This window comes from Sitodiplosis mosellana, unplaced genomic scaffold, assembly GCF_009176505.1.
Source record: "Sitodiplosis mosellana isolate CC-2019 unplaced genomic scaffold, AAFC_SMos_1.0 Smas_scaffold_4892, whole genome shotgun sequence".
NCBI lineage: Eukaryota > Metazoa > Arthropoda > Insecta > Diptera > Cecidomyiidae > Sitodiplosis > Sitodiplosis mosellana.
This window is the reverse complement of record NW_022600134.1, coordinates 6,232-20,032: the sequence shown is the minus strand read 5'-3', so window position 1 is coordinate 20,032 and position 13,801 is coordinate 6,232. Positions and strand designations below refer to the sequence as shown.

The 13,801-nt window shown below is 35.7% G+C and overlaps 1 protein-coding gene across 1 annotated transcript; it reads left to right on the top strand.

The window, feature by feature from the left end:
* The first annotated feature begins 10,463 nt into the window (after positions 1–10,463).
* Positions 10,464–12,406, top strand: LOC129572389 (myosin heavy chain 95F-like). Its single transcript, XM_055452338.1, has 7 exons — positions 10,464–10,595; positions 10,867–11,002; positions 11,061–11,206; positions 11,359–11,541; positions 11,789–12,105; positions 12,191–12,351; positions 12,393–12,406. Exons 1-7 carry the CDS (start codon positions 10,464–10,466, stop codon positions 12,404–12,406), a joined length of 1,089 nt encoding a protein of 362 aa, XP_055308313.1.
* Positions 12,407–13,801: the final 1,395 nt, after the last annotated feature.

Sequence of the window (13,801 nt, the reverse complement as noted above, 5' to 3'; positions counted from 1 at the left end):
ACTTCGTATCCCGTGATCCCCACTAGAGCTCCGTCCACCAGCTTTCCTCAAAACTTGCTTTTTCCCATCACCTTCGTCCACCGCAAGATTTTTACTGTACGCATGCAGGATTCTCAATTTACGTCGTGGATCACACTTTTCTGTTTCTGGTACTTTGCGCCGTTAATTCGTGGCTTTTCGCCGAATTATAATGCAAGACTTTCTCACTGTTGCTTCGCGACTTTTCGCTGAATTTTTTTTATTACTTTCGAAAACTTTTGCACCGTTGCTTCGCGACTTTAGCGAAATTTTACTGGTTACAAAAAGTTTCTTTCACAATTTATTCGCCTTTCTGTAATAATTTGAGTCTTTTCTTCTATCTTTTTCTTTCACTACCGAAAAAAAAAAATATCACACTATCACACTATCACACTTTATCGTTGTGCTTTTGGATTTGATTTTTTCCAAACAAAATATCAGAGTGTTAAGGTGTACAAAACTGTTATGCAGCGCCAATTTAGTGGGGTAATAAAGGTAATGCTTGATGTGTGGTAGAATAAAGACTAATTATGAATTTTATTGATTGATAATTGTATAATTGTCAGCCTGACCGAACGCTTCGTGTATGCTTCCGCATACGCAGGCGTACGGTCTCACTTTTTTGGCTAATTTTCAATCGCCGCGCGCACACTTCTGCATGCAAGCTTCGCATGCAGGTGTGCGACGGTCGATTGTTACATTGTTTTTGATTACATAGGCATTCTTACTACTACACACATGCGTGCACACCGAGCCACATTCCAAATAACACATTAAATCTTATGCAAACATATAAGTTAGATTTATATTGAATCAAAATTTCACGCCATTGCCGACAAAGTCAGTATTCAACTGCGATACGCCGGTTTGCATTGTCGTTAAACTTTCATAGTCCTAGGGCGTATAGATATGTAAGAGATAAGTTTGCAAAAAGGCTTCCAGCTCCATCAACCATTCGTAAATGGTACTCTTTCAGTAAAGCAGATGGATCCTCTGGAATTTGCCAAGAGTCTATGTGAAAGGTCGAACAAAGATCAAAGACGCAAAGAGAAATGAGACGCGAGACTTTCAGTTGTCAAAGCACAACTTGTTACATTTATTCTTCTTCTTATATACTTAGTACAATGAGCTGGGTTGGCATATTTACGCGATTTTTAAGTCGCGCATGTAATTTACGTAAAAAACTGTAAATTACGTTTTTTACGTGTAAAAAACCTCTTGGATGTAAAAAACTGCTAAATTAACAAAACTAGGTATTTTTATATAACATATACAATACATGTAACATGTGAATTCATACGGGAGAGTCGATCGCTATAGCCAAAGAACGGTATGATGCCACAATTACTTCGGTTTTGACGGATAATGCATACAGTATGCAAAAGATGGGAAAAGCTTCAGCACTTTTGTTCAATGCAAATTTTGTCCCATCAGTTAAAAAATTGCTTGGATTGCTCGATCCGGTGGCTGAAGTCACAAACTACTGTCAAAGAAGCGATATCTCAGCTGCAGATGTCGTTGAAAAATTCATAAATTTAATTGTTGATTGTCCAGATTTGTGTAGTTTTTTGGACTATCGTTGCGAGGAAAGTAAAATGTTAAACATTGTTACGATGACGGCAAATTATTTGCATCCAGTATATCGCGGTGAAAAATTGAATCAAGAACAGCAAAACGAAGTGAAAAACTACATTCTTGAACAGCTCGTTTGCGATGAAATTTCTGAAAATCCCTGCATCAACAGCGCAACTAGAACGGCTTTTCTCCCATTGGGGCTATGTTCATAATGACATCAGATACAGGCTCTCGGTTGATACATCAAAGAAACTGGTCAACATTTATTTTACGCTGCGATCGAATGATGATTGATGAATTATATGAAGACGACGATATCGACGATTGGAATATTGTGAACGAGAAATGAAACCAAACCTGCGACAACGATACATACTACACAATTCTCATTCATTTTTGATTCATCAGTTATGTTTATGTTAATCTTTTGCATTAGAAATGAAAATGCCCGAGAAAGACTGAAATAAATTCTAACTTTTTTATATTATATCCAAAATCCAATTTGGTTTTTTACATTTTTTACACAATTCACGTAGAGAATTCCGAAATTTTCATGTAATTTACATCATGTAATTTACATTTCGTTTACGTAATGTAAATTACATGCTTGAGTTTTTTACATGCCAACCCTGACAATGAGGAAGGAAAAGAAACTTGCAATGTTAAATTAATAATACGGAAATGCTTATTGTACAAATAAACATTGGATTCGCTGACTATGACTAACAACACTCCCTCTGAATCAATGTTCTTCGTGACTCAACTGGATCAATTCGGATTATTGACGTAGCGTTTCTTCAGGTTCTTTTTGTAGGCGGTGAATGCGTAAAGTGCCAGTTGGATAAATTTCAGCACACAGATGATACTCAGCAAAATGACGATCTCACGGCTCCGTACTTCCACTGGATCATTGAGTACCACATTATTGTTGATGGTACCTGCTGTGTCAATTGTCTTATCTTCGTGCGTCGGCTGCTTTCCTCCCATGATTGCTGCTGAATGATTAATTACTTGAAAATTACCGCTTTATATATCATTCAAATGACACAATTTTGACCAAAGATTAAAAACAAGGAAATAAAACAAAAATAAAAGTAACAAAAATTTAACAAACAACAAATGAATTAAACTAAATCAAATAGATTACAGCAATGTTTGAATTTTTGTTTTTGCAACGCTTTGGTAAAAACGTCAGCCGCATTTTCTTCTGTGTTGACATATTTAATCACGCAATTTTTAGCATCGACCATTTGACGAACATAATGATGTCGTATATCGATGTGCTTGCAGCGAGCCGAATAACCATTGTTTTCAGCCAAGCTGATCGCGCTTTGGTTATCGCACAGGATGGTTATTGGGGTTTTTAGACCAAAAATGTCGTCTTCAAGTTGTTTGATCCACATGGCTTCTTGTGTGGCAGCTGATAAGCTCATGTTTTCGGCTTCCGCAGTGGACAGAGCAACCGTTGGCTGCTGCTTGCTGTTCCAGGAAATTGCACCGCTCGATCGAAGAAAGACGTAGCCAGTACAAGATCGTCGGTTGTCTATGTCCGCCGCCCAATCTGCGTCGCAGTAACCGTGTGCTGTAACTCCCTCTGAACTCCTTCTAAATGCCAGTTTCAGATGCACCGTTTTTTTTTAGGTACCGCATGATGCGCTGGCCGTCAGCCAATGCGCCCTTGAAAAACAGTTGTTAAACCGGCTCACGTAGTTCACAGCATAAGCTATATCTGGACGACTACCTTGTGTAAGGTACAAAATGCTGCCGACAGCTTGTTGATAAGGCACCTCACTTGAGTCGAAATCATTGCTCTGCATATCTTTTGTCAAATGTTGATTGGAATCACATGGTGTGTCGACCGCTTTGCATTCTGTCATGTTGAATTTTTCGAGTAGCTCCTCGATGTATTTTGATTGATCGATGTAAATAATACCGTTGTTTCTGTCTCGTGTGATATGTAAACCAACGCAAAAATCAGCTACTCCTAAATCTTTCATTTTAAAATTCGATGTCAGAATAAAACGCAGTTCATCTTTCAATTCATTGCAATTGGTGAAATACAGCACATCATCAACATAGATCGCAATGAATATTTTACGGCTTCCAATGAGTTTGAAAAAATGCATGGATCCAATTTCGAACGCGTGTAGTCTGCTGCTAATAACACGTTACTCAGTTTGATGTTCCAAACACGGCTTGCTTGCTTTAAGCCGTATATAGATTTTCGCAGTGCACACACTCTGCCATCGTTGAAATGTTCCGGTTGTTCCATGAAAACTTCGTCGTCAAGTTCGCCTTGTAAAAACGCCGTTACGGCGTCCATCTGGTATATTTCCAGATCATATTCTGCGGCGATAGAAATCAGAAAACGGATCGAAGCATAACGAACAACTGGCGAGTAAACCTCGTTGTAGTCAATGCCAGCTTTTTGGCTACAACCTTTGCCAACCAATCTGGCTTTATATCTCGTCACGTTGCCATCAGCATCAGTCTTTTTCTTGAAAACCGATTTGCACTTGATCGCCCTTTTACCTTTCGGAAGATCAACTAAACTCCAAGTCTCGTTCTCGTTCAATGAATCTACCTCTTCCATCATAGCTCGTTGCCAGTTTTTTGATTCAGGCCCGCTTAATGCTTCATTCGTAGTCAGACTGCTACAAAATGCATAACTGCTATGAAAAAGGTTTAATGGATTAAAAGTTTGCGCGAGACTGCGCGTGTTCATACGAAAACCATCGTTGCTTTGAGTACGAGTTCGATAGCTTGGATCTGATTTGTGATTATCAACGGGTGAAGAAAAAGTTTCGTTAAGTAGAGAATCACCATGATCCGAATCAGGTGATGAATTACTTGTAGAATTTCTCCCGCTTAATTCGTCACCGTTTGAATTGTCTTCAACCAGAATAGGAAATTCAATAACGCTGTTTGGATTTGGTTCGTTGCAGGTTTTATTCTCGAAAAATATGACGTCTCTGCTGATGAGAATCTTCTTCGTGGCCTTCACAAAGAGTCGATAGCCTTTCTGCTCGTCCGAATAACCCACAAAAATGCATTCAGTGAATTTTTTAAAAAAAAATTTACGTTTTTGGTCTGGAATCATCGCCATTGCTTTACAACCAAAAACTTTGAATCGAGAATAGTCCACCGGTTTGTTTGTCCAAATCTCGTCTGGTACACTTTTCGTAGCTGTATTGAACGAAGAATTGATGAGTTTAACTGCCGTTGTAACTGCTTCTGCCCAAAAACCACGAGTCAAGTTCGCATCAAAGAGCATACACCGTGCTCTCTCTGTGATTGTACGATTATATCGTTCTGATAAACCATTTTGTTGTGGAGAATATGGACACGAAGTTTGATGAATAATACCGTTTGAATCGCACAACGCTTTCATCTTTGTATTGCAGTACTCGGTTCCGTTATCTGAACGCAGTGTTTTAATTTTTCGTGATGGCTGATTCTCGACCAGAGCTTTGAATTTGACGAAACAATCGAAAACCTGGCTTTTGTTTTTGATGATGTATACGAAGATTTTACGACTAAAGTCATCGATGAAAGTTACGAAGTACTTTCCGCCGCCAAGTGAATTTGTGCTCATTGGTCCGCAAACATCAGAATGCAGACTTCGAGAAGTTCTTTTGCTCTCGAACCGGAAGACGGAAATGGTGTGCGCAAATGTTTTCCTTCAGCACAAACTACACAATCGATGCTTCTTTTATCAAACTTTACAGCTGTTTCCAAAAAATTCATGTTGGATACAGAAATATGTCCCATTCGCCGATGCCACAAAACTATGTCACTTTCGTTTTTTGCACTAAAAGCATTATCAGCACTTTTTTCAGAAATTTTCAGCTTAAATATGTCATTCTCAAGTTCGCCATTCGCGATCAATTTTTTGTTCTTATTGTAAATCGCACAACCTTTTTTGCTGAATACGACGGTATGATCATTTTTTACCATTTGCGAAACAGACAACAAGTTGACACACAATTCTGGCACACATTGAACGTTTTTTATGAGAATTTCATTTTTAGCACCGCCAGCACTCACGGTTTGTTTGTAATTACCAATGCAGTGAACTTCAATTTTTTCGTTGTTTGCCACAATGATACTACGTTTTTCTGGGTCACGAATGTTTGTTAGGTTAGCACTATTTTTGCACATATGAGCCGAGGCTCCACTGTCGATGATCCAAGTGCTTTCAGCATTATCAGCAAAAAATGATGTAAACAAAACCATGCTATGTTGGTTTTCGTTGCCATTAGAGTTTTTTCGAACTTTTTGTTGTTTTTACTGCATTTGTTCGCGAAATGTGGTCCACCACATTTAGAACACTTCACACCTTTCTTGAACATCTTCTTCTTCTTGACAAAAAGTGCATTTTGTTGATTGGAGCTATTGACCACAATAGCTCCTTGTAGAAGAATATTCTTAACGTAGTCGGTTGTCAATTTCGTGCCGGTACTTTCTAAGCCAAAAATCAATGGCTTATATTCCGCGGGTAGACCGGCCAGCATTATGGAAGCTGCTACTTCTTCGTCAATATCAAAGCCTACTGCTTTCACCTTCGACCAATTCGTGGTCATGGAATTGACATATTCTTCCCATACATTCTGACACCAAAAAATTCAGGGGGGGTCAAAACAAAAAAAAAAAAGGTCCTCACTTTCGAAAATCGATTCTATCTAGTGTAAAACCGGTGTGAGGACTAAAAAAAAGGTCCGAAAATGGCAACGGGTCCAAAAAAATCGTTGGGGGTCAAATTTTGCCAGGGGGGTCAGCATCAACGAGATCAGACTATGTCAGAACCTATGATTCTTCCATAGATGCACAATCGAATAGCTTAGTAGTGTAACGGTACGATCGTTGCATGATCGTGCGAAGTAAAGAATACGAAGTAAAGAATAAATTAGTCTTGTATCAGAACTCATACGCTTCAGTCGCACTATTCATTACATTCCTTTACAGCGGACCTGTCGCATGAACAAGTGATAAGTATTTCAATATATATATATATATATATAGTCAATTATATCTTATATGGCGAGCCGGTCATTAAAGGACCAAAGTGATTGCAAACAATTTTCAGTAGAAAAATAGTGAAAAAACTATCAGAAAGTGATTAAAACGTCGATTTTTACAAGAAAAATAGTCAAAATCCGCAAATCGCAACGAAAATTAACGAACAGTGAACAAGAAACTCGAAAAAAAAGAGTGAAAAAAAAGTTGAGACGAGAAACGTGACCAAACGACGAACAAAGCGAAGAGAAAAAACCCTGCGTAAGCGATTTACAGTGCGAATTTGTGCATTTCGAGTGAGACTTTGTCACTTATAAGCATACTTAAATTAATATCATTGCAAATGAATAAAATTGAATGAAATTTTTTGCATGAAATATAAAAATTGACCGAGCAAAATCGCAAACGGTGAACAGAGACGTACTGAAAAAAAAAACTCCGCGTAAGCGGATATCAATGCGAATTTGTGCATCTCGAGTGACAATATCGCTTATAAGCATGCTAAATTAATATCATTGCGAATAAATGAAATTGAATGAAATCCTAAGTCGACGTCACAGTTAGAATGAAAAAAAAACCCTAAGTACAATGTTAGCCGGTAAATGAAAAATGGAAAGTGCCAATATAATTATAACTGTTAACACGATTCACATGACCCAAAGTGAATACAGACAACTTCTGAAATCGAAGATCATCAACAAAATAAGCGAACATAAACTAAAAAATATCGCGAGTTCTAGCAAAGTGAAAAAAAATTTCAAAAAAATCAGAAGCGAAATTTCTAACGAAAATATCGAAAACGTGGACGAATATATCGAAAAGGCAGTCAATGCACACAAGCGTACACTGTTGTACCGAAATAACAGATGGCGCAGTTAAAGTCAAGTTTTTAGCAAAGACACAAATCACAAACCTTTCAACGTGAATTTTTCAAACTTCTAACGTGAATATTTTCTCGGGAATTTTCATGATTTTTCTTACATCGCTATTTTTCTGTGGACAATAAATCTGAAAAAAAAAACTGAAACATAAGTACATTCCAGTTGCGAGAATCATGAACAAATGAAAATTGAATGAAAGACATTGTGCGCTAACGCTAACATCGTGTGACATGAATTAGTTTTTGACATCGTAAAATTTGAACTATTCGATAGTTGAACAAGTTTTTGTTTTGAGTTAACAATATTCTTCGAATTAAATATTTTTTTTTTATGTTGTGATTTCATTTTAAATAAAATAAAATGGAACATGCGAGAAAATTGAACATTTGGCTGGGTGATATGACAGCTAAAATACGTGAGCTCATGAATAAACTCGAAGATGAAACAACACCAGAAAGTGAACATGAAACATGTGAAATATTATTGGAATTCTACAGAAAATTACGCACAGCATTAGAAAGAGGTACATCCTCGTCGGATGAGTACACAAACTACAATACCGACAGCGAGTCATCCTACCAACTCACTTCTGACGAAGAGCAATAGTGGAAATTCATACAAAAAAAAAAAACTATTTTCAAAATAGAGTTGCGAGTTCATACAAACATTTCCCAAATAATTTTCCAAATAATTTAAAGACATATATAATGGCCGAAATCATAGCGACCATAGCTGCAGTAGTGACTTTGGGCGCGTTCATCGGAAGCAGCATATCGAACTATCTTTTTAATTCAAATAATTCAAATGAAAAATCTACCAGTGAAATGAAAAATGACATTAAGATTATGGCGACCGGTATAAAACAGACCAGTGCAGTTGAGATAATTTTACTAATAATCACACTAGTTATCGTCATAACAATACTCGCAGCCGTGTGCGTTTTTACCACAAAATACATCGTCGAAAAATGCAGAAAACTTAACGACGAACCGACCGTGCGATTCACAAGAAATAATAACAATGCTGAAGCAAACAACAACGCTGGAGGCGCAGTTGTAATAATCGAGGAGGACGAATAAGCCTACAACCCAGAAGAAAACCACAATCAAAACGAACAGAGGGGATTCAACAAAGCTAAGCAATAATTTAAGTTGATTTTCTTTTATAAAAAACTATTCTAAGTCGAGAATCAATGCGAAATTAGAATTCAATATTTCACCAGTTACCAAGATTTCAAATATCCAATAATTTTTAAGAAATTCGATTTTTTACCAACTACTAAGCATTTTAACAATTGTTACTTTAACAATTAAATTTCTTTTTATAACTACTATTTCATAACATTTATCATTTTACCAATACATACGTTTTAATAATTCTAAATCATTTTTTTTTTTAAGAATTCATCTTTAACATTTTTATTTTTGATTTTCGTCTATTACAAATACAATATATTTTATTCGTAATTTTTATCATAAGAACTACATTTCCCAAATATTTTGAATTTTAATTTACTATGAGCTTCAAAGCAGAAGAATTTAAGGAAATCAACAGTAAATTCATAAGAGAATTCAAACGCATAGACATATACAATAGATTCCCTTTGACTAAAAACGAATAGCTAAGAGAAGAATTAAGATTATCAATCACCGAAACATCTAAAAAGTAACGAAGTAACGAAATATCTAAAAAGGGCAGAAACAAAAACGAAAGTAGAAAAAAATAGATTAAGTTATCGAGAACAGCAAGCAAGGGGCTTGACTAAACTAAGAAAGGCATTTGATACACTTTATATTAAATACGAATTCGAAGATAGTCTGTTTGCTCAAATCGATATTAACAAAATCTTGGTGGAAGAAATACCGAATTCGTCAAATGAAAGTAGCGAGAGTAACACGAATAACTTACAGGTTCAAGCTAGCACTAGCAGTACTGTAGATCAAAGTGATACAGAAAGTTTGGTTAGTGTAGAATTAAATTTACAAACTGACCAAGACGACGACGAGTTTTTTGAACCAACCACATCTAACGAGACAGACGAAAAAACGAACCAAGCGACAGGTAGTCAACAATTAGATAATAACGATAACGAACCACCATTACAGCCATTGACGGCTGATGCAGATCAGCAGCCACTAAACGGCGATAATAATAAGCAACCACTAGACAATAACGCTGGTGAGCAGCCGCCAAACGAGCAACAACAACGAATGAATAACGAGGAAGCAAATCAAATACAAAATATGGCAATGTCACGCAAAGAATTTTTGCGCCTAGCCGCATCAATGCTGAGCAAATACGACGGCGACCCACTTCAACTAAATGCATTTGTTGATGGTGTGCAATTATTGAAAGAAATGGTAGAGAACGACGACAAAGACGTATTCACGAAATTTGTCATGACTCGTCTCGAGGGTGCTGCTCGAGAAGCAGTCGAAGACGATCCAGATTATGTCGACGACATAATCGCCGATTTAAAAGAAAACATCAAAGTTGATTCTTCAAAAGTGATCGAAGGACGCATGTTAGCGCTTCGCACTGACAAGATGAACATGACAAAATTCTCAGAACGAGCTGAGGAATTGGCTGAAGATTTTAGGCGTAGCCTACAAATCGAGGGCTTCTCAAAAGCCAAGGCCAAGGAATTGTCAATCGAAAAAACGGTTGAATTATGCCGAAAAAACGCACGCAATGACACTGTAAAAGCAGTGCTTGCCGCGTCGAAATTCGAAACGCCGAAAGAAGTTATTTCCAAAATGATTGTTGAAATCAGCAACCCAAAATTGGACAGAGGCGGTACATCTTTCCAAAAGAAAAACAACAATCTTAACCACAACAACAATCGAAACGGTGGTCGATACAGTAACCATCGCAACAACAACGGCAACAACAGAAACAATCATCGTAATAATCCAGAGCTGTGAACCACGTAGTTATTTCTCTGTGGCGCCGATTTAACTACGATCTGTCAAAATGTACTTGGAAAACTACTTTAGATGCCTGGATCCACGCTGTCAAATGTCATCATTCCGCGCCGAACGTCATTCAGTCGTATTGTTTATTCTTGTTCATTGTGCGAAATTGGTGTTGAAAGCAGTTCAAAGTGTAAGGTTGAAAATATATTTCAAAAATGTGCGATGATATTTGTAAGTGAATGAAAGTTTTAATAGCTCTGAAGTGGTTTAACAACATGAAAAAAAATGCTTTCTTCTGATTGTTTTAAAAGGTGCTCTGAATAATTTAGATGACGCGACAATATTATCAAATTTAAAAACACGTTTTCAGAAGAAAAATTTATATGTGAGTTTTTTTCGACTTTATTAAAAGTGTTAGTAATTTTCAAAATAAGTTGATTTAGCTTTTGTAATATTTTCAGACGAATGCATCAAACGTTTCAATTTTCATAAATCCATATGAAAATATTGAAGGAATTTATGGATCCGAACAAATATCAAGATATTTGACTAATGAGAGTATAGTCGAAAAATTACCACCACATATTTATGCTACCGGTAATTTATTTTTATCGCATTTTCATGATACGACCTACTATGTCTCAACTTATTTTAGCAAACGACGCCCTGAACAAATTGAAACTTTTCAAGAGGAAACAATCAATTTTATTAACGGGTGTATCGGGGTCTGGAAAAACACAAAATTGTGAAAATATCGTTGACTTTTTATGTCAGGAATCCAATTCGAAAAATGTTGTTGATGTTGGTTTTATTCTTGAAGCATTTGGAAATGCTACGACGCACCAAAACACGAACAGCTCCCGATTCTGCAAATATATAGAGGTACAGTTTCAAAAACCAATCAATTCATTTGGAATTTCTATTTTGTTAATTTTTATTTCTCATTATAACAGATTTTCTTCAATGAAGAGATGCAACAAACTGGTGGTAAAATATCATACCATTTGTTGGAGGCACATCGAACTTGTGGTACAAATCCAAATGAATCTAATTTTCATGTTTTTTACACATTACTCCACGGCCTATCAACCAATCTATTGAATAATATATGTCTTGACAAAACAACTCACTATAGAGTAAGTACAAACAGTACAATCCATCGTAATCTTCTTCCATATTGATTTAATTTGTTGGGATCCAGGCATGAAAACTAAAAACATGCAATAAAAACAGCAAAAGCAGTCATTTAGCGTAATTTATTCATTTGGGAAAAAGTATATTGATTTTAATTATGTTTTGATATTGTTCGTTGCCAAACCAAAATCATGCCGCAATAACAAAGTTGTGTTAAATTTCTTTCACTTTTTTGTAAAATATTTCTAGTATCTACCAGATCGAGACCTGATATTCAAAACCAATGATAATACATGTTTGGACACCAACTTCAATCTTTTGGAGAAAAATCTGAGCAAACTTGGTTTCACAATGAATGACAAGAAAAACATATATTCAGTTTTGTCGGCAATATTGAATTTGGGTAACGTGGAATATGAAAAAATTAGCAGTGACGAAAGTTGTTCCATCAAAATTGAGTCAAGAAAATATTTGTGTAGTGCGGCTGCTCTATTAAACATCAATGAAGTGGAACTAGAAGAAGTATTAACCAGCCACACCAGAGAAGTTTGTGGCCAACGAATCATGTAATATTTCCACGTATTTTCAGAACAAGCATGTGATCGGTACGTATGATTCAATTTTAAAATATTTTATTGCATTTTCTTCCAGATCTCCATTATCCAAGACTGCAGCGGAAAATACAAAAGATGGTTTAGCAAAATTGGTCTATGAAAAACTATTTGGTCAAATCATGCAATTCATAAATAATCATCTCTTTCAATCTTCATCGTCAAATCACTCCATTGGAATCTTGGACATAGCAGGATTCGGTAACTTAAAATCTGATTTCATGTTATTAATTTTTCTTCAGAACACATTCCATAGTAATTTTAAAGTTCTCAATATTTAAATTCACTAATGAAATGAAATGCTCCATCTTCTTTTATTTTCTTGAAACAAATTGTGAAAATAGAATATTCAACGAAGACTCATAACACATTCGACCAACTATGCATCAATTATAGTAACGAGCGCGTGCAAAAATTTTTCGTTGATATCGCTTTATTGAGTGAAAAACAATGGCATGATAGTCAAAGTCTGGACATACCGTTCATAGATATCCTTGACAACTCTCACATTATTGGTATGCATTCCGATGATATTAAGTCTCATTAAATTTATATTTGATTTTATATTTCAATGGTTTATAATAATGATTATGAGAAATTGTTCTTGAATTATTATTTAGATCTTTTTCACAATAAAACAAAAGGTATATTTACCTTGCTCAACGATGAATGTAAATTGCAGAAGCCTTTAATCCAGAACTTTGCAAGAAATTTGATGAAGTGGGAAAAAGATGCAACAGCAGCAATTTCATGGAATATTCAGGGCAGAAAATCGGAAAGTATATTCATGATTCGTCATTTTACAAACAATGTTGTATACTCAACGGTATGTAATATTTGTGGTTCATTCAAATACCAATAAAAATCAATATTATTCATTAAAATAAAAAACTTACAGCGTGATTTTGTCGAAAAAAATAAAAGAAACCCGGCGAAATCTATACTTTTGTTAATAGACAAAACAAGAGGACTTTTTGGGAAATCAGATATCAAATCAGAATCAGAAAGCAAGACCACTGCTTCAGCTCTTAGATGTGAAGTGGACAATTTAATAGATAAACTTAGAAATACCGTAATCTTTAAAAATTATTTAAAAATTAATACGATAATAATATCATCAGAGGAAGAAAATACGTAATAAATTTCTCTTTTCTGAATTTCAGGATACGCATTTCGTCCGTTGCATCTTACCAAATACTGAAAAACTAAAGGAAAAGTTTGATGAAGGATTGGTTTTAAAACAGCTTCACACGTCAAGTACCATATCATATGCAAAATTTATTCGCTTTGGATATCCGAAGCGTATTGACTTCAAAAAACTTGTCGACGCTTGTGAGCCCATAAGAAGGAAATTAAGCACAACGTGTGGAAAATCGAACTTTTATTCAAAAGTTCTTTTATCTCTTGGATTTAAATTCAACGAATTTAAATTTGGCAAAGACGCAATATTTTTCCGCTCAAATAGATTCTATTTGATAGAGAAGTTTTTTTCCGACTTACTTAGCGTGCCTATTCCCACTACAGTCCAATTATCACAACAGGAAAAACGCGAACCCAAGTAATTGCATTAATATTACAAATTAGAGCTAACTTTCGCATATAGATGCTAATTAATTCCGATAAAATTCTTTTAGATCATTTTCTGAAAATC

Bases quoted from the DNA above. Each gene is read 5' to 3' on its own strand.
- LOC129572389 (XM_055452338.1), top strand. From the start codon at position 10,464: ATGTACTTGGAAAACTACTTTAGATGCCTGGATCCACGCTGTCAAATG. The intron at 11,003-11,060 runs GTAATTTATTTT...AACTTATTTTAG, and splicing joins ACCACATATTTATGCTACCG to CAAACGACGCCCTGAACAAA. The intron at 12,106-12,190 runs GTAATATTTCCA...ATTTTCTTCCAG, and splicing joins GTTTGTGGCCAACGAATCAT to ATCTCCATTATCCAAGACTG.